This window comes from Heptranchias perlo, chromosome 6 (genome assembly GCF_035084215.1).
Source record: "Heptranchias perlo isolate sHepPer1 chromosome 6, sHepPer1.hap1, whole genome shotgun sequence".
NCBI classification, from domain to species: Eukaryota; Metazoa; Chordata; class Chondrichthyes; order Hexanchiformes; family Hexanchidae; genus Heptranchias; species Heptranchias perlo.
In genome coordinates, this window is record NC_090330.1 from 64,283,412 (window position 1) to 64,307,675 (window position 24,264).

Below are 24,264 nucleotides of genomic sequence, written 5' to 3' on the forward strand. Positions count from 1 at the left end.
ATAAGGGAGGGGCAAAGCTATGAGGGATTTAAACACACGAATGAGTACTTTAAATTTGAGGTGTTGGGGGATTGGAAGCAAAGGTAGGTCAGTGAGGACAGAACTAATAGGTTAGTAGGACAATATACAAGCAGCAGAGTTTTGGATGAGCAAGTTTACAAAAGGTGAAAGATAGGAGGTCAGCCAATAAAGCTATGAAATAGTTGAGGCTGGAGGCAACAAAGGACATAGATGAGGGTTTCAGCAACAAATGAGCTGAGGTAGGGATGGAGGTGGGCAATGTTACTGAAGTGGCAGTAGGCCGTCTTTATGATGGAGAAGAAACGGCTTCAGAAGCTTAGCTTGGGTTCAAATAAGACACCAAAGTTACAGTCTGGTTCAACAACAACTTGCATTTATATTGTGCCTTTAACGTAGTAAAACGTCCCAAGGCGCTTCACAGGAGCGTTATCAAACAAAATCTGACACCAAGCCACATAAGGAGATATTAGGACAGGGGACCAAAAACTTGGTCAAAGTGGTAGGTTTTAAGGAGCGTCTGAAAGGAGGAAAGAGAGGTAGAGAGGCATAGAAGTTTAGGGAGGAAATTACAGAGCTTAGGGCCTAGGCAGTTGAAGGCACAGCCGCCAATGGCGTAGTGATGAAAATCTGGGAAGCACAAGAGGTCAGAATTGGAGGAGCGCAGAATTCTCGGAGGGTTATAGAGCTGGAGGAGGTGACAGATATCGAGAGGGGCGAGGTCATGGAGGGATCTAACAACAAGGATGAGAATTTTAAAATTGAGGTGTTGATGGACCGGGAGCCAATGTAGGTTTGGCCCTAGAAAGTGGCAGCGGAGGGTGGGGGGGGGGGGGGTGTATGGAATAGTTAACAGAAGTGCAGGGTTTGTGGAGGGGGCCAAAGGCAATGGCTTCAATTTTTCCAATGTTTAGCTGGAGGAAATTGCAGCTCATCCAAAACTGGATGTCAGACAAGAACAGACAACACAAAGGCAGTTGAGAGAGGTAGTGGTGAGGTAGAACTGGGTGCTGTCAACGTACATGTGAAAGCTGACCCCATGTCTGTGGATGATGTCACCGTGGGCAAGTTTGTAGGAAGGATTTATTTCTAATATTGTGAATTTTTCACAAAACCTGCAAATAAAAAGGTGAAATTCAGAACAAAAGCCTTTTATACCAAAAGTACAAGAGCAGATGTTCAGAACTACACAATGTCTGAGGTTATCTCTGAACTAAATCTTGAACACAGACCTGAAGTTAAAGATACAGAGCTACAACTGAGCAGGCATCTGTTTTGCATTCCTAAATGTAAGCCATAAAAACATAGAACAATGAATGTGCTGCTGAATTGAAGTCATCTATTATAGTAAAGCCAGTTCCACGTGTTTGCACACTTTTCCAAATATTCAACTTTTAAGCTTCAGACAGAAAATACCAAGAACTTTTTATAATTCATTCTCGGGATATGGGCATTGCTGATAAGGCCGGCATTTATTGCCTATCCCTAATTGCCGAGGTGGTGGTGGTGATGCGGCCGCCTTCTTGAATTGCTGCAGTCCGCATGGTGAAGGTGCTCCCACAATGCTGTTATGTGTGGAGTGCCAAAATTTTGACCCAGGGGCAATGAAGGAACAGAGATATATGCCAAAATCTGGGTGATGTGTAATTTGGAGGTAATGGTGTTCCCATGCACCTGCTGCCCTTGTCCTTCGTGGTGGTGGAGGTTGCGAGTTTGTGAGGTGCTGTCAAAGGAGCCTTGGGACTTGCTGCAGTGCATCCTGAAGATAGCACACTCTTGACTTGTGCCTTGTAGGTGGTGTAGAGACTATGGGGATTCAGGGGGTAAGCCACTTGTCAAAGAATACTCAGCCTCTGACCTGCTCTAGTAGTCATGGCATTTATGTGGCTGGTCCAGTTGAGTTTCTGGTAAATGGTGACCCTCAGGATACTGATGGTTGGAGACTCCATGATGGTAATACTGTTGAATGTCATGGGAGGTGGTTAGGCTATCTGCTGTTAAAGATGGTCATTGTCTGGCACAAATGTTACTTGCCCAAGGCTGGTTGTTGTCCTGGTCTTGCTGCATGCAGGCATGGACTGCTTCATTATCTGAGGACTTGCAAATGGAGCTGAACAGAAAAGTGAAAGATTCTGGATAAAACTTACATTCTCGCATTGGGTGAGTGTGAAAATGCTGCTGCAGATGTGTTGCCATGTCACTCACTTGCATCTTCCTGGGTTGTTCATTAATTGTTTTTTCAAACTCCTAGTATGAACAAAACTTGGTGCATTCCCTTCGTCAGGTGATGAGTGTTTTTTTTAATATGTAAACTCTGGTTATCTATTTCAGATACATGTAGGTTATCTAAACATTCAATGGACATTTACATCTTGCTTAAATTTTTATGTATATGTAATTCCTAAACAATTAGGGATTTTGCCTATTACCTGCTTCATTAATAAATACCCGTATTATGCAGAACTGACCTACGAGACTGGCACCAGATGCTAGAACTGTAAAAGGGAGACAGTGGCTAATGAATACAGAAAAAAGTTAAGAGAATGCCATAGCACTTTGAGAACCCAAAAACAGACCTAGCAAAGCAAAACAAGACTCGATGGAAAAGATGAAACAAAGATGAAACAAAGATTTTAGCTGCACCAGATTTACTGGCTCTGTGGCAGATAGAAAACATCATCGAACCCATGCCAAACCAACAAGTGGATCAGGGATCTCATTTCTGCTAGAAAGGGACATACTTCTACCAAATCAATTTAAGTCAAATTTAACCTATCATAGATTATAGTAAATTCTGTTAACATTTCAAAATCACAGAGCTAATATTCATAGAAACTTGGAGATAGCATTCTTTCACCTGCTGAAGTTTAATTATGTCAAAATAAGAATCTTACACTGAAATTATGAAAATCATTTATTTCTACAATACTGTATGTAACTTAAGGGCCCAGATTTTGCTGTCAAAATAACAGTGAGGCTAATGGCATTCGCTATTATTTATGCACAAATGGTACAGCAACTTCAGGCAAGGGGTAGATGCGCAGTTATACTCAAAAATCCAAAAGTTGCTGTCCGAGTTGCACTGCTCTGCCGTTGGCTTTGCGAAAACGGCATCTCGCTGCCTGCCTCACCACTCAAATGCATTGAATGGCATGAAATTGCTGTATTTGCATAGTAGATACAAACTAAACTTGCCACAGAAAGTTGTTACCCTTTTAACGACACGTTATGCATTAATTACTGCCAATCACCTCTCCGGCGCTGAAAATTAACTATTACAAGTGTGGAGTCTCAATCCTTCAGGTTTTAACTGTTGGAGATATTTAAAATGTCAAATTTAATTTTTTAAAAACTTTACCTGTGTCTCTTTTTTCTCTCTTAATCCAATCTTTCTTTCCCTCTCTTAATTTCTCTTTCTGTACCTGATTTAACATTGAATTCACCCACTCTAATTTACACTTCCTTCAGTCCTTGCGCTGTTTATTTCACAATCCTTCAATCTAATTGGTTAAGAAGATACACAATTGCTTGCTCTGCTCACTCAGGTCCCAGATGCCCTCTTTCCCTTGCTGAGTCATTAACATCTCTCACTTTCAGCAACTTGCCACGCTAAAAATTTAAAAACCTAAACATGCAAGGACATGTCTTACTAACAGCAGACGCTGTTCGATGCCCTGTTACAGCAAATTTATTTATTCACATACCAATGGTGTAGAAACCACAATAATATTTTAGCCAGGCGCAGTAGCACAAAAAAAATTAAAATTGCATGCAAATACGGGACATGTATATCCAAGTTTCGATACAAGGCAGAGACAATGCAATCCATTGGAAAGGCTGCACAAGCCAAAATAACATTCAATACAACTTAAAAGCATAAATAATCAACAACATTTAACTACAATTTCACAGTTTAAAATTTGCATGCAACATTCAATCACTAGAATTTGCTATAGTTACATTTAAGCTGTATTCTCAGTTGATTCTCTTTTTAACACATATCAGTATCACTATTTGGCTCTGTCTCAAACATAAATTTTCTATCTTTAACTCTCCCCTCCCAAGACAAAATTCATGTTGGATTTTAAAGGCAGCAGTGGCTATTTACATTACAACTGTAGCATTAGTGCAAAGTGGTTGTGCATTGCACCATCATTGCAACTATAATATAAAATCTCGAGTGGGGGACTGATTTATCTCTGGACCAAAGCTAATCTCCCTGAAGAGCAAGTCACGCTCTGTTGTGGAGTCACTTCAGACCTTAACAAATGATTAAACTACACAAATTTATCATTGCTGCAAAGCTGAAACATAAATGCTGAAATTAGTAGTATTAGTAGTATTCAACTTGGATCAGTTGAATAATCAACTGTAGCATCAATACAGCCGAGCCCACCCAGTCCTCTAGAGCCACACATACACTTTGAGCAGAGGTCACTGGACAGCAATTGGGAACAGGAATCTGGGTTAATTTTTTCACTCCACAGTATGAGTGTGCCGAGGCCAATGGTGGTGCCTTCACTGGTGCCCTAACAGAGATGAATTCACTGTAGAAAGAACGAACAAATGAACTTACATTACATAGAATCTACAGCACAGAAACAGGCCTATGCTGATGTTTGTACTCCACAAGAGCCTCTTCCCACCCTATCCCTCTATTCCCTTCTTCCTCATGAATGCATCAAGCCTCCCCTTAAATGTATCAATGCTATCTGCTTCAGCCACTCCATGTGGCAGCGAGTTCCACATTCTCACCATTGTGCATAGAAATTCCTCCTAAATTCTTTTTGATTTATTTTAGTGTCTGTGTTATATTTATGCCTGCGTGTTCTGAACTCTCAAGGGGGAACAGTTTCTCCACATCCACCCTATTGAATCTTTTCATAATTTTGAAGACCTCTATCAGGTCTCTTTTCAAGAGAAAACAGCCCCAGCCTGCTCAACCATTCCTGATGGTTGTAACCTCTAAATTCTGGTAACATCCTTGAAAATCTTTTCTGCACTTTCTCCAGTGCTTTAATATACTCTTGTAATATGGATACCAGAAATGCACACAGTACCCCAAGTGTGGTCTAACCAAAGTTCCATATAAGTTTAACATAACCTCCCTGCTTTTGAATTCTCTAGAAATGAACCCCAGTACTTTGTTTGCACTCTTTATGGCCTAATCAACTTGCACTACTACATTTAGTGAGTTACGTATCTGAATTCCCAGATCTCTCTGCTCCTCTAATCGATTCAGTTTCTTACCTTTCAAGGAATACATGGCCTCCTTATTCCTCATACTAAAATGAACCACCTCACGCTTCACGATATTGAATTTAATTTACCATTTATCCATGCCTGTTTGTCTTCCTGCATTTTGGTGCCATCCTCCACATCAGCTGTACCCCCCAATTTGTTACAATCTGCAAATTTCGACACTGTACCTTCAATTTCTGAATCCAAATCATTTATGTATATGATGAATAACAGCAGTCCCAGCACGACACCATTTCTCACTTTCTGCCTGTCCGAAAAAATTCCCTTAACTCCTACCCTCTGTTTTCTGTTATGTAGCCATCTTTCAATTCATTCTGCTACGTGGTCCCTGACGCCACACGCCCTGACCTTTGTCATGGGTCTCTTATGCAGAATCTTATCAATGACCTTCTGAAGTCCATGTATACCACATGCACTGCACTGCTCTTCAAAAAATTCAATAAGTTTGGTTAAACGTGACCTTCCTTTCAGAAAAGCATGCTGACTACTTTTTAAAATTATATTCTCTATCTCTAGAAGTTTTATTATCTGATCTTTTAGCAAAGATTCTAGCATCTTTTCTACTACTGACATCTAAGCTAACAGGTCTACAGCTCCCTGGCATAGTTCTATCTCCCTTTTTGAAGATAGGAATTACATTTGCTGTTCTCCAATCCTCTAGTACTAATCATTTTTTATTGAATTTTTATATATGGATACTCTTGACTGTGCTATTTCCTCTCTAGGTTTGTTTAAGTAGCCATGGGTGCAATCCATCTGGACCCGGGCTTTGTCCTCCTTAATTCTGGCCAGTTTGTCCAGTATTTCCTTTGTTTCTATCTTAACTGTTGTAATATCCCTTTGATAACATAACGTTTCCTCTTTGGTAGCCTCTTCAGTGAAAATTAAGGCGAAGTATCTATTCAGTGCCATTTCGGTATCAACTTGCATTTATATCGCGACTTTCAAGATCTCAAGACATCCCTTGGCCAATGAAGTACTTTATGGGCTGGGAATCAAATCTGAAAGATCCTTGATCCATATAGCTTAGCCACATTAAGCAATTAAGCTATCAGGAGAGTAATCTTTTGAATCCCAACTTATTAAAATCTTACACAATTTTTTTTAACACATCTAAAGCTGGTACAAGTAGAGACATGTGTATATCCTAAAATCTCACTTTTTTAGCCTCTAATCTGCTGTCATATGTGGTCTTATTCAGCTTATGGAATCCCTCATCACATATCAAAGAATATTTCTTGAGGTCAAGTGGTTTTGTAATTACAATCAACTCCTGATAATTCTTTTTTTACACTAAATACTGTAACTTTAAATTAAAGTAAGAGTTTAGGGCTAAAAAACTGAAGCACATCATTTGGATCAGCTAACTTTGAATTGAAAGTAGATTGTACTGCAAAGAAGGAGATGGAAAAGAAAAGGGACCTTTAAAAGGTGTCTTCTGTGGAAAGGAAGGAGAAATGTTATGTTGCAGAATTTGTAGGCTAGGTGCACTGGTACTGAAGAGGTTCCTTTGCCCCACAAATCTGGGTACGATCCCTCATTTCCAACCCCTGTCAATCATTTAGGGGAGACCAAGAGGAACACGACTGGCAAGTTCCTTCATTGCCCACTTTGACCCAGAAATCTTAGTTGGCTGACTGCCTAAAGATTTGTTCAATCCTGGATGAACAATTTCATTTAAGATTTCTTCCAGAAATTAGTTTTGATGTCAGTCTTCAGCCAGTCTGACAATTGAGTGGGATAGACTCATTATATCAAGCTGTCCAACAAGGTAACTGATATTATTGCTTGAAGCCTGTCCCTTGAGAATTATGCAACAAAAAGGTTATTTAAGGTACAATCACACTACCTGACTGGCATACGTTATGCTCAATTTGCAATGTGTCTGGAAGCATCTCTGGTACAGGATTGGGACAACCACCCCCAAGAGAAATGAGCCTGTTATATGATTATATTCCTACTTAAAAACAAAACATGAAGCTCCATAACTGGGATTTGTCTTGCCTTTACGCCTGATCAGTGATGGTGCTTCATTATAATTGACAGCTGCTGAGATGCTTTGAAAAGCAACTATCAGTTTTTCAAACTGACAGTCAGTATTTTGGGGGCCTGGAGAGTGAATTAGCGTTTACGGAGAAAAATCAGCACAGACCAGTCCCTCTTTCCAAAGGAATTCTGGCCACTGTATACTGTAGGCAAAAATTCTCCCAAGGATAGGAGTTCTCACCAATAGTATACATATCCCTTCCAGTATAGTGCATGAATGAAAGCACTCAAATAGAAGGGGGACTGGGAGATGGGACAAAATGATGCCATATATAATCATCTACCAAACAAACTCAAATAGTTTTATCCACAAATTTAAAAAACAAACTAGTCCTTTTCTATGATGCAATGTATTGAAGATCAAAGTAAGTGCATCATAAAATGATGCAGTTTCTTAAATAAATAAGACTAATAATTTTGATTTTTTAAAACTTGTGTTTTTAAAAATGTAACATGAACCTAAAATTATCTTATGGTAAAGTATTCAGTTGAGTCTTCTTATTTCATATATAGAAGAAATTATGCAAATTGTCAGAAATATTTTTAAAACGGCATCTACCTTCATTTCAGAAGTTTTTTAGCAGTTTTCAATTGGGTAGATTTTTTAAACTTTATGGCCCTATACATACTGATCACAAAATTTCTAAGTATACCAAAATATTTCAAAGTTCAGAGGATAGAGTATGCTACCCCACCACGAATACATAATAAAGTTAATTATTCTGTGTAAAACCTAAAAGCTTACTAATTCTCGATATACTCCTTCTGGTTTTCCATCTGCCCTTGTACTCCTTTCCTCTCTGTTCTTCTGGAACGCATCTCTGCTCCGGCTGCCTGCACCAGTTGAGTTTAAATTGCTCCGGGCATTTCCTCCACCAAACGTCTTTGCCTTGATTTCAACAAAGATATTCAAGATATAAATCAATATTTTTGATCTTGCTTATTTAAATGCAGATAATACCACAGGGATCTGAAAAAGATGTAGCACTTTAGTACAAGTGGAATTTTTAAAGATTTTGACCAATAATTCCACGCTCTTTACAGTACAGACCACTATACTTTATACCAGAAGCTTTACTTCACAACATAGATATTTAAATGTACTCTCAAACTCATTTCTGGTTCATATAAAATAAAACAAATCTTAGTTAACTAGCTAACATTCATGAAACCATCAATAACACTGTAAAGTTGCCAGATTTGCCAAGTTAAATATATGTAATCCTTCCTGAATAACTTATTTTAGACTTCAACGACAGTGGGCTCCAAAATTCCAGAAATGCCCCCAAATAAAGTGTCAAAATCAAAATTTTCTAGATAACAAGATCCCACTGTGGAAAACAAATATCATGCCTTCAGCGATTTCTAAATCCACTACTACAGCACCACTGCAATGTGTACTCTAGGTTTTCTCCCCTGCAATAAAACCGAACAGGTATTGCTGCTCCTTAAGTTAGGACAAATCCATGCCGTACGCCACTTCCAGAATAACTCCTTGTTTTCACGTCATAAAGCCTACAATCAGGACTGTTCTTGATCAGTCAGTTTTTTGGGGCTGTCTCAGCTGTTTTGAAACTGGGTCAGATTTTCAACATTTTCTGTTTGGTACATACAAAAATATTTAGTACAAATGGGAGTAATACACTCACCTGCAATGCTCAATTGCAAATAAACTAGGATTCCTTTTTATCTTCTTTACACTATTAGTATCAGTAGAATAGTGGGCCACATTTAAGCAACGGAACCAATTGTGATACACTTATCCTATACGAAGAGTTCAAATAAAGCACTGCCAGAACAATACCTATTCGCTGTACTATACTACACACCAAGAACGAATGAACTTGCATTTATTTAGCACCTTCACAGCCTCAGGACATCCCAAAGTGCTTCACAGTCGATGAGGTACCTTTCTTTGGAGTCTAGTCACAATTATAATCCTGGTGCTTAAATCCCTTCCTGTCCTCACCCTCTATCTCTGTAAATTTCAACCCCCACCGCAACAAAACTTTCTGTTCCTTTTACTCCAACCTCTTCTGCATTCACCTTCCCTTTGCCCCATCATGAGCAGCCTTGCCTTCAGCAGAATACCCAGCCTCTGACCTGCTCTTGTAGCCATAGTATTTTTTAATGTGGCTGGTCCAGTTAAGTTTCTGGTCAATGGTGGCCCCTAGGATGGTGGGGGATTCAACGATGGTAACGCCGATGAATGTCAAGGGGAGGTGGGTCCACGCGATGGAAGTCCCTCCCTAAATCCCTCTGCCGCTCTACCTCAGTCTCCTGCCTTAAAACCCACCTCTTCGAACAAGCTTTAGGTCACCCTTCCTGGTACCTCCTTTTTGGGCTCAATGACCATTTTTTCCCCTTAAACCTCTGAAGCGTCTTGGGACGTTCTACATTAAAAGGTTCCTCAGGCAGTGGCCTTGACCTAAGCATCGTCAGCCACTTCATCAATGACCTTCCCTCCATCATAAGGTCAGAAATGGGGATGTTCGCTGATTGCACAGTGTTCAGTTCCATTCGCAATCCCTCAAATAATGAAGTAGTCCATGCCCGCATGCAGCAAGACCTGGACAACATCCAGGCTTGGGCTCATAAGTGGCAAGTAACATTCACGCCAGATAAGTGCCAGGCAATAACCACCTCCCCATGACATTCAACAGCATTACCATTGCTGAAAACCCCACCATTAACATCCAGGGGGTCACCATTGACTAGAAACTTAACTGAACCAGCCACATAAATACTGTGGCTACAAGAGCAGGTCAAACGCTGGGTATTCTGTGGCAAGTGACTCACCTCCTGACTCCCCAAAGCCTTTCCACCATCTGCAAGGCACAAGTCAGGAGTGTGATGGAATACTCTCCACTTGCCTGGATGAGTGCAGCTCCAACAACACTCAAGAAGCTCGACACCATCCAGGACAAAGCAGCCCGTTTGATTGGCACCCCATCCACCACCCTAAACAGTCACTCCCTTCACCACCAGCGCACCGTGTACCATCTACAAGATGCACTGCAGCAACTCGCCTAGGCTTCTTCGACAAGAGCAGCAGGTACACGGGAACAACACCACCTGCACATTACCCTCCAAGTCACACACCATCCTGTCTTGGAAATATATCGCCACTGGGTCAAAATCCTGCAACTCCCAACCTAACAGCACTGTGGGAGAACCTTCACCATACGGACTGCAACGGTTCAAGGCAGCAGCTCACCACCTTCTCAATGGCAATTAGATATTAAAATATAAAAATCCACATTTGTCTGTGACATAAATCAAAAAGAGAGACAGATGTGACAGAGAAAGAGAGATAGACATGGCTGATGAAGAATGGTACAGGAGGAGAGGCAGAAAGGGTGTAAGGTGACTGGGTGCAGTGGTTGAGAGGGGAAGGTAGGTGCCAGGAATACAGTAAGGGGGCATCTGCAGTACTGAAGGGAAAATGGGACTGCCAAATTAATGGGAAGAATGGGAACTGGAAAACAACCAGGGCACCTTGCTATCTCCACAGTATAGGCCCAGGTCCTGAAACAGCCAGACGGGGAACAGAGCAGAGGCACAGACCAAGAGCATAATAGAAGTCTTGTGCCAGACAGCAGCAAAGCTCACAGCAATGACAAGAAATAAGTGTCAAGCAGTGGGCAAAAGACACCACATAAGAGGTTATGATGACGACGTAAAATGGTAGAGGGTGACTGTAACATTGGAAGGGGGTGGGAGGGGGGGGTAAGAGGAAGTATGATTAGAGTGCAGCTACCACATCTCTTGGGAAGGGTCAGGGTTGCACCCCTAATTTTATTGAGGCAAAATCCTGAAAGAGCAAAATATACATTTCTTTTTAATTTTTACGCCTGCCTTTGCTTCCTGCTTCATTCAACCAACCTTAGCAATAAATATCACCAGAAATGATCCACTTCATTAACTCTCAAACTTTGTTGGATTGAACTTCTAACAACACTCAGCCCCTCGTGACTCACTAGCTAAAGATACTGGCACCTATAAATTTGCAAAAATGTCTATTTCTCTCCTCCCTCCTGCGCTTCTATCTTTCTTTGTCTGTCTTTACCTCCACCATTCCTGTCCCTCCTCCACTTGCCTCTCACTCTCTCCACTCCATTGTTCCTACGGCTCCTCTCCACCAGGTGCCCCATCTCTCTCTCCCATTACCACCAGGTGCTCTCTCTCTCTCTCCCCCATTACCACCAGGTGCTCTCTCTCTCTCTTCTCCCCCCCCCCCCCCCCATTACCACCAGGTGCTCTCTCTCTCCCCCCCCCCCCCCCATTACCACCAGGTGCTCTCTCTCTCTCCCCCCCCCATTACCACCAGGTGCTCTCTCTCGCTCTCTCTCTCTCTCTCTCTCTCTCCCCCCCCCCATTACCACCAGGTGCTCTCTCTCTCTCCCCCCCCCATTACCACCAGGTGCTCTCTCTCGCTCTCTCTCTCTCTCTCTCTCTCCCCCCCCCCATTACCACCAGGTGCTCTCTCTCTCTCTCTCTCTCTCTTCCCCCCCCATTACCACCAGGTTCCCCCTCCCTCCCTCCCTCCCTGCCAGGTTCCCCCTCCCTCCCTGCCTGCCAGGTGCCCCCTCCCTGCCTGCCAGGTGCCCCCTCCCTGCCTGCCAGGTGCCCCCTCCCTGCCTGCCAGGTGCCCCCTCCCTGCCTGCCAGGTGCCCCCTCCCTGCCTGCCAGGTGCCCCCTCCCTGCCTGCCAGGTGCCCCCTCCCTGCCTGCCAGGTGCCCCCTCCCTGCCTGCCAGGTGCCCCCTCCCTGCCTGCCAGGTGCCCCCTCCCTGCCTGCCAGGTGCCCCCTCCCTGCCTGCCAGGTGCCCCCTCCCTGCCTGCCAGGTGCCCCCTCCCTGCCTGCCAGGTGCCCCCTCCCTGCCTGCCAGGTGCCCCCTCCCTGCCTGCCAGGTGCCCCCTCCCTCCCTGCCTGCCTGCCAGGTGCCCCCTCCCTCCCTCCCTGCCTGCCAGGTGCCCCCTCCCTCCCTCCCTCCCTGCCTGCCAGGTGCCCCCTCCCTGCCTGCCAGGTGCCCCCTCCCTGCCTGCCTGCCTGCCAGGTGCCCCCTCCCTCCCTCCCTGCCTGCCAGGTGCCCCCTCCCTCCCTCCCTGCCTGCCAGGTGCCCCCTCCCTCCCTCCCTGCCTGCCAGGTGCCCCATCCCTCCCTGCCAGGTGCCCCGTCCCTCCGTCCCTCCCTCCCTCTCTGCCAGGTGCCAGGTGCCCCGTCCCTCCCTCCCTCCCTCTCTGCCAGGTGCCCCGTCCCTCCCTCCCTCCCTCTCTGCCAGGTGCCCCGTCCCTCCCTCCCTCCCTCTCTGCCAGGTGCCCCGTCCCCCCGTCCCTCCCTCCCTCCCTCTCTGCCAGGTGCCCCGTCCCTCCCTCCCTCTCTGCCAGGTGCCCCGTCCCTCCCTCCCTCCCTCTCTGCCAGGTGCCCCGTCCCTCCCTCCCTCCCTCTCTGCCAGGTGCCCCGTCCCTCCCTCCCTCCCTCTCTGCCAGGTGCCCCGTCCCTCCCTCCCTCCCTCCCTCTCTCTCTGCCAGGTGCCCCGTCCCTCCCTCCCTCCCTCTCTGCCAGGTGCCCCGTCCCTCCCTCCCTCCCTCCCTCCCTCTCTGCCAGGTGCCCCGTCCCTCCGGGCGCCCCGACCCTCCCCTCCGGGCCCCCCGTCCCTCCCTCTCCTCTTCCTTCCACCATGTCCATCTTTCTTTTTCCTCCCGCCATTTCCTTCTCTCCTCCAGTGGCTCATCTTTATTTTATGCTCTTTTGTTTTCCTCCTCATCTCCTACCCTCGTGCTTTCCTATTTTACTTCTCGTTTTCTCTTGCTCTGCTCTTTCACATTGTGGAGGGTCGGGAGGAAGTCAAGATAGAAAACATTTGGAATGAGTGGGCAAGTGAACAGTGGGGCCAGAAACACACTGGGCAAGGTACAGGTGAGTAGCTAAGCACTGGGAACAGGAGGTCAGCACCAGGGCCACAGAGACAAGCTGCTGGGCAGGGAAGCAATCAGGATAGGCAGAGACAACTTGGGCTGAGCAGACAGCTGGGTGGGCTGGGAAGTACTTGGAGTGGGTGGGTAGGTATTTTCCCAAGATGGGCAAGCAATCAATTTAGCTGGCAAGTACTCTGGTCAGACAGGCAAACAGTTGGATTAAGAAGCACGTGGGCTGAGCAGATGAGTGAATAGGAATGTTGAGAAACACTCAGCGGGAGACCTTAACAGCCTATCTTAACCCACCCAGTGTTATTACTATTCCACCCTGACCCATCCACAGTCATTTACAGCTGAAGCACCCCAACCTGCCCAAGATCATGCCCAATTCCCCCAAACCAGTGCTGTGATCCTCTTACCAATTGTAATCTTGCTGCTGTATTTCAGCATTGCAAGAAACGTAGGTGAACCAAAAACAGATGCAGCTGAGGAGACAACTGGTGCATGAGGAAGAACTTGGATGAAATGACTCTAGTCAGGACAGGACAGTCCAGGCTGGGACAACTGAAGATGAGCCTGGCATATCAGACCAGAACTCTGAAGGGACTGTGTTGGGATGTTGGAACTTCAAATGTATTAGTGGGTAGAGCCAAAATGAAGAGAGGAAGGACTGGTTATTGATCTGGGCTGCAGTCAATTGGAAAGAACCAAAACATTTCCAGCAAAAGGATGCAACAAAACACAACCGAATAACTCAAGTTCCAACTAGTATTCCAAAGTGAGCCCCACGCTTGTGGCACAGGAGTATATCTCTCCACGAGTTTTTTTTTTCCACAATACACCTACTCAAATAGCCCCAGCTGAAATAAAGGATTGCCCTTATGAAAAATATCTCAAACAGCATCTTAAAAAGAGCTTGAATCTGCACGTCCTTTCACCCACAATTTCCAAATAGTTTATTTTATCACCCAATCAGCTATGGGAAATAATATTCATGGATCATGAACTTAATACTGTACCTCCTTGTTCTTGCTTATTTCTGCAATAGCAGCAGTCCTTTGCTTTTCAAATTCATCATCACCCCCAGTTTTATTTGTGTTTGCAACTTGTAGTGTTTTCCTCTTATCGAGGTCTCTGCCATCAATGTGGTCACGAGTTACACATTTCTGGAAAAAAAATAATAATGTAATTTGCATTAAATAACATGAAATCTTAAGATCCAAATAAATAGTTTTGTGGTAGCAATTAATATGAACTTCTTCCATTGCTTGAGCAAATAAAACTTGCATTTATATGGCGTTTTTAACGTAGTAAAACGTCCCAAGGCGCTTCGCAGGAGCGTTATCAAACAAAATTTGACAGATAAGGAGATGTTAGGACAGTGGCTTGGTCAAAAAGGCAGGTTTTAAGGAGCGTCTTGAAGGAGAGAGGTGGAGAAGTTTAGGGAGGGAATTCCAGAGCGTAGGCCGAGGCACCTGGAGGCACGGCCACCAAAGGTGGAGCGATTAAAATCAGGGATGCACAAGAGGCAAGAAATGGTGGAGTGCAGAGATCTCGGAGGGTTGTAGGGCTGGAGGAGGTTACAGAGATAGGGGCAAGGCCATGGAAGAATTTGACAACAAGGATGAGACTTTTAAAAATGAGGCATTGCTGGATCAGGAACCAATGTAGGTCAGTGAGTACATGGGTGATGAGTGAACAGGACTTGGAGCGAGTTAGCAGAGTTTTGGATGAGCTCACATTTATGGATGGGAGGCCGGCCAGGAGAGCATTCGAACAGTCAAGTCTAGAGGTAACAACAGCATGGATGAGGGTTTCAGTAGCAGATGAGCTGAAGAAGGGACGGAGATAGGCAATGTTACGGAGGTGGAAGTAGGCGGTCTTGGTGATGGAGCGGATATGTGGTCGGTAGCTCATCTCAGGGTCAAATAGGACACCAAGACTGCAAACGGTCTGGTTCAGCTCAGACAGTGGCAAGGGAGAGGGATGGAGTCGGTGGCGAGGGAACAGAGTTCGTGGCAGGAACTGAAGATGATGGCTTCGGTCTTCCAACATTTAGTTAGAGGACATTTTTGCTCATCGGTGTCAGACAAGCAGTGTGACAAATCAGAAACTGTAGAGGGGCTAAGAGAAATTGTGGTGAGGTAGAGCTGGGTGTCGTCAGCGTACACGTGGAACCTGATGTCATTTTTTCGAATGATGTTGCCGAGGGGCAAGAAGTATTATTTATAATAGTTTCATAAGAAGTCTTCATTCTGGAACCACAAAGATAACTGGTGCCACAAGACCCAGCATATAGTGCTACCCATGAATCAGCAGAAAGTGAACAAATTCTTTACCACAAACCTACCTTTGGCAATGGGTCTCCACGCAGAGGTGTTTAGCGCCAAGCATCTGTTAAGGATACATCCTGTTCCAATTCCAATTGAGAGTTTTTCTTTACAGGTGAGGAATCCAGCTTTCCAAGGACACTCAAAACTTGGATGACCCACAGTAGTTACTCAGTTTTTAGAGGGAACTTGGGTAAGTCAGTTGCTCAAGTAAAACTGGACATGCAAGTGATGCCATCATACAGCTCACTAATCAGGAGTACTATCTTGAACTTTTATTTTATATGGAATTGTCCAACGGACCTAAATTTAGTGCGAGTTGGAAACTTCTCATTCTTTTTGAGGCCAAAGAAATAATGAGCACAGCAAGATATTTTCCTGCCTATTTTTCTGTGGTTGAAAACAAAGGATTTCTTCAAAGGAAAAGAAAATCTAGGGGGAATATTTGTTAAAAGTACTCATTATCTATTAAGGGAAAATGAATTGAAAAATATGGTTACAGAGTTTTTAAAAAAAGAACACAACACAGGTCTGCCACATCAGGTCTTCGTATCAGCATGCAGCACTGAATGAGAGTCCTGTTCACCCCGGAAGGGATCTATTGATTGCAATGGGCCATAAATTTAGACCAGCCAGCAGCCAACCTAGGCTTTGGGAAACACAGTGCAGCTAATAGGGCAAGATAATAGTTAACTTTTGTGATCTAAACTCTTGAATTTTTCTCTTCTCTTAAAGCTAGCAACTCATAGTAGATTGTAGGTTCACGAACAGCAGCCTTTCAATAATTTGTCTTAGTGGCCATTCCTCATGCTGAACCTGGAATGCATGTGTTACAGCAGACAATTCAGCCATACAGCTCATCAGAACCAGGCTAATGCCCTCGTCCAATGTCCGCACAAAAGCATGGGTCTCTGGATTATCGTGATGAACAAGAATCATGGCCAATTACTCTCCTTTCTAGTTCAAGGATGCTATTACAAATTGTGAAGAATAGCCACATGGCGAAGGGCTGCCAGCTCTCAGGGCCACACTGCAGAACGAATCATCCCCTTCAAGAGTGGAGGGCAGAAAACTAGAGAGAGAGGAATGGTGAAAAAAAGGGAGACAAGGAAATGAAGCTCTGTAAGCCCAAAATAAGTAGCATGTGTGATGGAAGCTAATATACGATGTGTAATCACCTCTTCAAAAGCAGATTTTGATAGCTCTTAAATTTGCCAAATAATTGGAAGCTTTTCCTGTTTTTTTTCAAAAAGAAACAGAACCTTATTTTGACCTTCTGCATTTGTTACAAGGGAGAAACAAAAACCTTCAGTATCAGCTTGGTTCAATTGGTAGCACTCATGCACCTGAGTCAGAAGATTGTGGGTTTTAGCTTCACTCCAGGACTTGAGCACATAACCCAAGCTAAGATTTCAGTGCAGTACTTTCACATGAGATGTTACAGCACAGTCCTTTCTGCCTATTCAGATGGTACTACTTGAAAAGCGAGTTCTTCTGGTGCCCTGGTCAACATTGACTCAACCACCATCACCAAATCAAATTATCTGCTAGTTCATTTGATTTTGTGGGACCTTGCAATGTATAAATTGGCTGCCTACAAAAACAACATGACGACAATTCATAAGTAATCCTTTGGCTGTGAAAAACTTTGGAATGTTCCGAAGATGTGTAAGATGCTATATAAATGCATGTCTTTCTTTTTCACAGAACATATACTCCACTGAGAAGCAAGGCGTAATTTATCGTACCTGCCCAAAAGGCACAAAAGGAGGTGGTCCACCTTCAGCTCCAATATTACTTCTATTATATTTTGCCAAACTCTGAAAAAACAAGAACACCTTTTCAAAAAGATTATACTTACTCTTCAATAAACCAGAAAACAATAAAGAAAACAAAGTAAATGTATTAATTTTCTCCAATTAGTCAATGGCATTGCTTGCCAAGTCAGAGGATACATTAGAGGTTTGAGAACAATTTGGCAAGACAGTGGATATTTGAATAGGAAAGAAAAGATGCTCTAGTTATAAAGCTGAACAGTGACCACAAAGCTACAGCACAGTAACATGCAAATGGTGAAATATTTAAAAATGTTCAGCAATTGAAGAGCTAATTTCATTGATTTGAGTATCATAAAGGACAAGTTTATACTGCACACATGCCACTGTCTGTATAAATTTTAGCATTTGATCCCCTTCTCCCCAACTACACAAAGTTATCTAACCAAAGGCAGAGTAGAATGCCCATTCCCAAACATGCCGTGTCAATAACTTGTCACTGGAGAATACACTCTCTGATTTTCCCCCTTAGTGTGAAAAGTGGCTAACCTCCACTTGACATCGCTCCTTAATTACAACATTGAGATTGAGAAGGTCCATGTGGGGGGGATCACGGGCACAAACCAGGATCCCACTAGATTTCTACCAAGTTGGAGTTCCAAAATGTTGCGTTTCCTATTTCTTAAGCCACACATTTTTCTGCAATAAATGTGTTCCAACAGGTACCCAGTACTGATCCTGCACCAAGTACAAACTCCTGTTTTTCTCAGCACACACTAAGTAACAGAACCTTAAGCAACTGGTGTAACATTTTTTTTAAATGGAATTGTAATTTTTTTCAAAAACTCAGGAAACTGAATAAAGTCATTTTCGTATTTTATCCATTTGTTCACAAACAATTTGTACAATAACTACTAGTTTCATTTTTAACTTATTTAATTGCTACTTCTCAGCAAAATTAGTCATAAATTTGCTAAAGACTTTGAGTTATTGAATTTAAAAATACTAATATGTTACCTCACCCTTTGCAATTCCCACTTCTCTATTAGGTGATCCACTTCACCACCAAGGACAAAAATGTTCGCATCATTCAACAGCAGAAATCCATTCCTTATTTTAACAGTTCCAAATAATCTTACTTTTGTGCCAGGGGGGGTGTTGAGGCTACCAGGAGAAAAAAATGGGGAAAAATTTAAGCTTTAAAGAAAACAAACTCTATGTTTAAGGCACAAATAAAAATATTTCAAATAATTGGCTCAAATACAGTCAGTGTGTTAAGGGAGTTTACATAAATCCCATTTATCATACAATTTTTAACAGCTTGACACAGACTACTGTTAGTTTAAAATTTTGAATGCCAATATTCATTAGCATACATATAAACAGATAAATTGGTGCTGTATGCAGTCTTATTACAAAAGACAAGGTAATATTGATAGCATGCCCCACTTCCATTTGTTCCCTAAATGTCAGCTTCAGCATATAATTATACCAGTCTTGCAATACATCCAGTGCCACTGAGTGACGGAAATAGAAATTTAAAATCAAAACAATGTTCATGGAACTTTGACAGAGCGAGTTCCAACAACTAACTGTAATAGCAATTAGTCATCACGATTTAAACAAAATATTATTGATTTTTCAAAATCTAAGATGGACAGCAAAACCTTCAGAAAATTCATCTGTCCAAATAAAAGTCAATGAGGATAACGGACTAGTGAAGAAAGACAGAGAAGAGAGTTTTTCAATACCACATCTGTTACTAATGACACGTAACACTGCTTATGATCAGGCAATGCCCTGGTTTCTCATTTCTTCTTACATAGCCTTACATCTTCTCAGGTGTTAAAAGCAGCGTTCCAATCTGTGAAATGGTGTCCATTTCAAATGGTGCCTGGCTACAAGCACTCCACCCATTTACTGGTCCATGAAACTAATGTAGTTCCCCCAAGTGTGGGGACCTATGCAATAGCATAGGCCTAAGGCTACCACTGTGAACAAAAGCACTGAATACACTTCATATCAAGTGATATATTTTTGTTTAGTGGAGTTACGTTCTACAGCTACCAAGCCTGTGTACTTCATTTTCAAAGTTCAAGTTTTTCTCCAAAGAGCAAGTTTATTACCCTTCAATGCTGAAAGTCTAACCACCTCTGTAATCCTTGCAGTAATACTTCATTACAGTTCTCACAGGTCACCATTTATGCAATATGCATATGTAATAATTCAAGGCTCTCAGCTTACTAACATCCCAAAAAAAGTAATTAAGTCTAATTAAAGAACAAAGCAGATTTTGTACTCTTTAGTTCAGTGTATTATTTGCATTATCTCGCAATTACTGCAGTGAATTGGATTAAATAGTTCAAATTTTAACATAGTAAGTTACCACTCTTCGCATCAAGAAACTGAAAACAACTCTTCAGCTTTGAATTTTCAGGCAGAACACAAAGAGGTCGAGACAATTTCTTGTGACAAGTGAGTACTACCACTTTCAGTACAAAATTAAGATGTGACTTCAGGATGTTTCTGTCCTTATATTACAGCAGTGCCAGAAGTTCACTGGCTCTTCCGGTACAAACTAAGGTTAATGAAAGAGCTACTTTCCAGGAAATAAACTTTAATTCTTGAGCAGTTTGTTCAAAATGGAGGATACATTAAACACTAGCAAACAACCAAATTCAAATCCCATGGAGGAAATGAAGAGAGAAGAAGAGGATTTGATCTCCTGTAATCCACCATGGAGAATCAATTGGGCTTCCATTCTTTAAACAATTTCCCTGTTTGGAAGTTAGCTCCTCATTCTCCATAATTGTCTAATATCAGCCTCTCATACTCACCTACAGTTTAAAGAAATGAGGGAAGCAACAAAAGGACACACAAGTCTTGAACAATCAGGAAGTTAAGAATGAATTGATGCAAAGGTTGAGCAGCAGCTCTCTAGAGATTTAACTTCATTCAAAGAATGACACTTATAACCAAAGCTAATCAAACATCTTCCATATGTTCAGTCTCTACATACAGTAAAGGCATACCAGTCAAGTGCAGAATTTTGGTGGCATTCAGTTTCCAAAAATCACATCAGCTTGGGCTCCAAAATCAGTAGCCAGCAAAAGCATATGCATTGTGCAATATGCAGAGGAGGTCACAAAGTGTTCAAAATTATGAGGCATTTGGATAAAGTAAAGAGAGAAACTATTTTCAGCAGTCAGTGATTCAGTAACTGGAGAGTATAAATTTTCCCCAAAAGAAGAGGTTAGTAGAATTTTTTTTAAATATAGAGGGTTATTGGGACATGAAATGCTCTACTAGAAACAGTGGTGGTAGAAAGTGGATGAATACTTGAAAAACATTTTTTAAAAGGGTATTGAGAAAGGGCAAGGGGATGGGACTAAACGGGTAGTTCCTTTAGAGAGCCAGTACAGGCATGATGGGCCGAATGAGCCACTACTCCAGCTGCTGCTTTACATGTGCCTCAAGTAGACTCCTCTGCTGAAATTGTAGCCACTACACTCCTACACGCCTGGAACTTTCTCTACCCTTACCGCAAAACCGTGGATAGACTTCACTATCCAGTTTTCTAGCTTCACATGCCCTACGTACATCCACAATGTGATACTTCTTTTCTGCAGAAATAGTAGAAGGACGTGCACAGAACTTTGTCCTGATTATCTCTTAAAATAAACAATGCTCAGAAACAATCTTGGATAGAAATGAAGGGTGAATCCCAAGGACCGATACAAGCATCAGCATTGTTGCTGTTTTAATTGAGGAAAATTTACACTCACAGAAACCCACGGGCTCAATTCTTGTGAACATCAGTTTGCTGAGGAGCCAGAGAGTTACAAAGTGGACATTTTCCAAACCCTCTCACAAATCAGAACAGCATGGAGTGCTGTCTTGCCACTGCGCCTGAAACAGAGTGTTGATATCTCATAACAAAATGATTTCCATGAATTATGGAGGAGTCCTTTTGCAGCCTTTGCTCATCGCTCCCTCCAGTCACATGCAAGTAGAAACTTAAAACCATCCCTTGAGCACAAAAAATGACTGCTCAGTGTAATCCCTTCCAGCAAAGGGTACATGACAGCAAGGAGTCATTGGACAGTTGATATTGAAGCTGAAGAGAGCATCTTAGAATCAGTGATAAAAACAAACAGTCATTGAGCACTAACTGAGGTTGTGCAGGATCTGGAGAACACTGCCCTCCTCTCCACCCTCCCAGCTTTCATGGCTTCTCCTTAGATTTGTACGCCATTGCAATGTGGAGCTGTTTGACCATCTTCAATAAGAATAGCTCAGAACCTGCTCCCTTCATAAACAGACCCTTTCAAACCTGGGACAGCTTGATATTTCTACATGAAGCTAGACCCAAAGGGTACCTACATCCTGAAGTATCAAGCTTTAAGATTCTTGTAACTGGGACTGCCTGTAAGGCTAGCCATACCACTCCTTCCTGCTGAGTGTGGATGATACTCTTGTGGTTCCAAGTTCCAATGCAGCAAAAAAAAAGGCTCCCGGTACTCAAAACAATCTTGAGGCCTGGTTCAAGGTCCACTGCAGTCAGAAACATAAACACATTTATGAATCTATACAAATTTATGAATCTATAGAATTTCTGCATGGTTGCTGAAGCTTTATTTTTCTATTGTAACCTCACAAAGCAAGCCTGAGTGGGCTGCTGTGCAAAAAAAAGTGGCAGAAGTGGTGAAGTGCAGGGGAGGAAATAAAAACATTTTTAAAAACTCAAAAATAGTTCCATCAAAACTATTTTAAAAATTATTTAGGAATGAATAATTAATAGAAAGCTACTGCTGGCAACAGGAGAGGAGAAAATGGATGTCGATTTTCAGTGAGACCATATTCAAGCTGAGAAGGAGGGAAGAGTAATCTGACCTTCTGAAGCGGGAACTTCTTAAAGGGAAGTGTCCCAAGATGATTTGCCCTAGTGCATGACAGGTAATATACTGCCATATGTAGAGGTTGAATGAAAAAGAAATCAAAACTTGTTCATTGAACAGTGCTTTGTCCAACTGTATTCTTGTGGACCAATCCAAACAACCTTTTCAGAGGGCCTCCTCTTCACGAACCACCTCAGGTCCCTCAAGTCACAGGTACAGCCTTAAACAGTTGAGGAGCTCACATGCAATCCTATTGACATAGGTAGGGAATTGGTTAGGATTAAAGAGACAGTGAGCAAGGATAATGGATATGTACTCCAATTGGCAGGATGTGGCCAGGGGTGTCCCCAGTGATATGTACTGCGATTTCAGCTTTTCATCATATTTATCACTAGCTTAGATGAAGGACGAGAGAGCGGTATGTCCAAATTTGCTGCCAACACTAAGTTAGGTGGCACAGTAAGTAGCGCAGATGGGAGCAGAAAGTTGCAAAGGGACATTGATAGATTAAATGAGTGGGCAAAACAGTGGCAGATGGAGATCAGTGTGGGGAAGTGCAAGATCATCCACATTGGACCCAACAAAGATAAATTATAGTATTTTCTAAATGGTGAGAAACATGGAGGAGCAGAGAGATTTAGGGGTCCATGTACAGAAATCATTAAAAACTGGTGGACAGACAAAATAATTGGGAAGACTAAACAAATGTTTGTATTCCTCGGCTTATGTATTGCGATAAAGACTAAGGTGAGGAAGTTGTACAAAGCTCTGGTTAGACCGCATCTGGAGTACTGCTTTTAGTTCTAGGCTCTACACCTCAGGAAGGAGATAATGACTTTGGAAGGGGTGCAGCGCAGATTCACCGGAATGATACTGGGGCTAAAAGGGTTAAATTATGATGACCAGTTGCATAGGCTAGGTTTGTATTCCCTTGAGAATAGAAGATTAAGGGGTGATCTAATTGAGGTGTTTAAGATGATTAAAGGATTTGATGAGGGAGAGAGAGTGAGAAACTATTTCCTCTGGTGGGGGAGTCCAAAATGAGGAGGCATAACCCTAAAATTAGAGCTAGGTCATTCAGGGGTGGTGTCAGTAAGCATTCTTCACACTAAGAGTAGTTAAAATCTTAAAACTCTCTTTCCCCAAAAAGCTGTTAAGGCTAGGTCAATTGAAAAATTTAAAACGGAGATTGATAGATTTTTGTTAGGTAAGGGTATTAAGGGATATGGAACCAAGGTGGGTAAATGGAGTTAATGTTCAGATCAGCCATGATCTAATTGAATGGTGGAACAGGCTCGAGGTGCTGAATGGCCTACTCCTGTTGCTATGTTCGTCATAAGAACATGAAATAAAGATAAAGGCCATTTGGCCCATTGATCTCACTCATTCCAACAGACCTGGTACAACCTGCTCTAGTGAGGCACTCTCTACCAAACACTCAAACTGGGAGAATCATCAGTCTTATGCAGCTAAGACTGGCAGAAAAAGGCTCTGAATTCTCTTCCTGTGACACAAAAGCAAAATTATTTGCAAGGTATTCAACAAGTAATATTAATAAGCTAGATTGTCCAATGCCCTAGTGGACAAAGGCACCAACCCATAAAGAGAGAATCCCCAGATTCAATTCCCTATCTTTGCTGACTCAATTGATCTCAGCCAAGACAGCAGCTGGGGCACAAAAATTGGTTTCAGTACCCTTGGGCCAAGACATTTTTTTTTTAAATGAGCAAAAGTTTGCACTACTGGGCAATTACTACCCAGTGATCCTACTGGAAAGTGCCTATGTTTGGCTGCTGGGTGAGGACAAGATTAAGCTTGGATTTGAGGCCCTCTTTGAATGAATAGCCTGCAAGTCTCACTATGCCAGGCTCACATGAACAGCAACCAATTGGGTATGGTTACAAGACTCAGTCATGTCGTAGGAAATTCAGGAGAGAGGATAAAAGGTGAAATAAAACAGACTAGACTGTCCTGTTATACAGTCAAAGAGCAGTCAACAGTTATGAGCAAATATT

At 42.7% G+C, this 24,264-nt stretch overlaps 1 protein-coding gene and 1 long non-coding RNA gene across 5 annotated transcripts in view; one reads left to right on the plus strand and one right to left on the minus strand.

The window, feature by feature from the left end:
• LOC137323052 (uncharacterized) overlaps nucleotides 1–17,637 on the plus strand; it is a 39,934-nt gene extending 22,297 nt beyond the window's left edge. For both annotated transcript variants that reach the window (XR_010963288.1, XR_010963289.1), the window contains exons 2-3: nucleotides 15,692–15,769; nucleotides 17,284–17,637. This is a non-coding gene — a long non-coding RNA (uncharacterized lncRNA). The remainder of the gene's footprint in view (nucleotides 1–15,691; nucleotides 15,770–17,283) is intronic.
• tdrd3 (tudor domain containing 3) overlaps nucleotides 1–24,264 on the minus strand; it is a 140,985-nt gene that overhangs the window by 82,642 nt on the left and 34,079 nt on the right. For all 3 annotated transcript variants that reach the window (XM_067986436.1, XM_067986434.1, XM_067986435.1), the window contains exons 5-8: nucleotides 18,374–18,515; nucleotides 17,325–17,396; nucleotides 14,266–14,412; nucleotides 8,072–8,215 (exon numbers count right to left, since the gene is read on the minus strand). In XM_067986436.1, coding sequence (XP_067842537.1) covers nucleotides 8,072–8,215; nucleotides 14,266–14,412; nucleotides 17,325–17,396; nucleotides 18,374–18,515 — 505 coding nt within the window. The remainder of the gene's footprint in view (nucleotides 1–8,071; nucleotides 8,216–14,265; nucleotides 14,413–17,324; nucleotides 17,397–18,373; nucleotides 18,516–24,264) is intronic.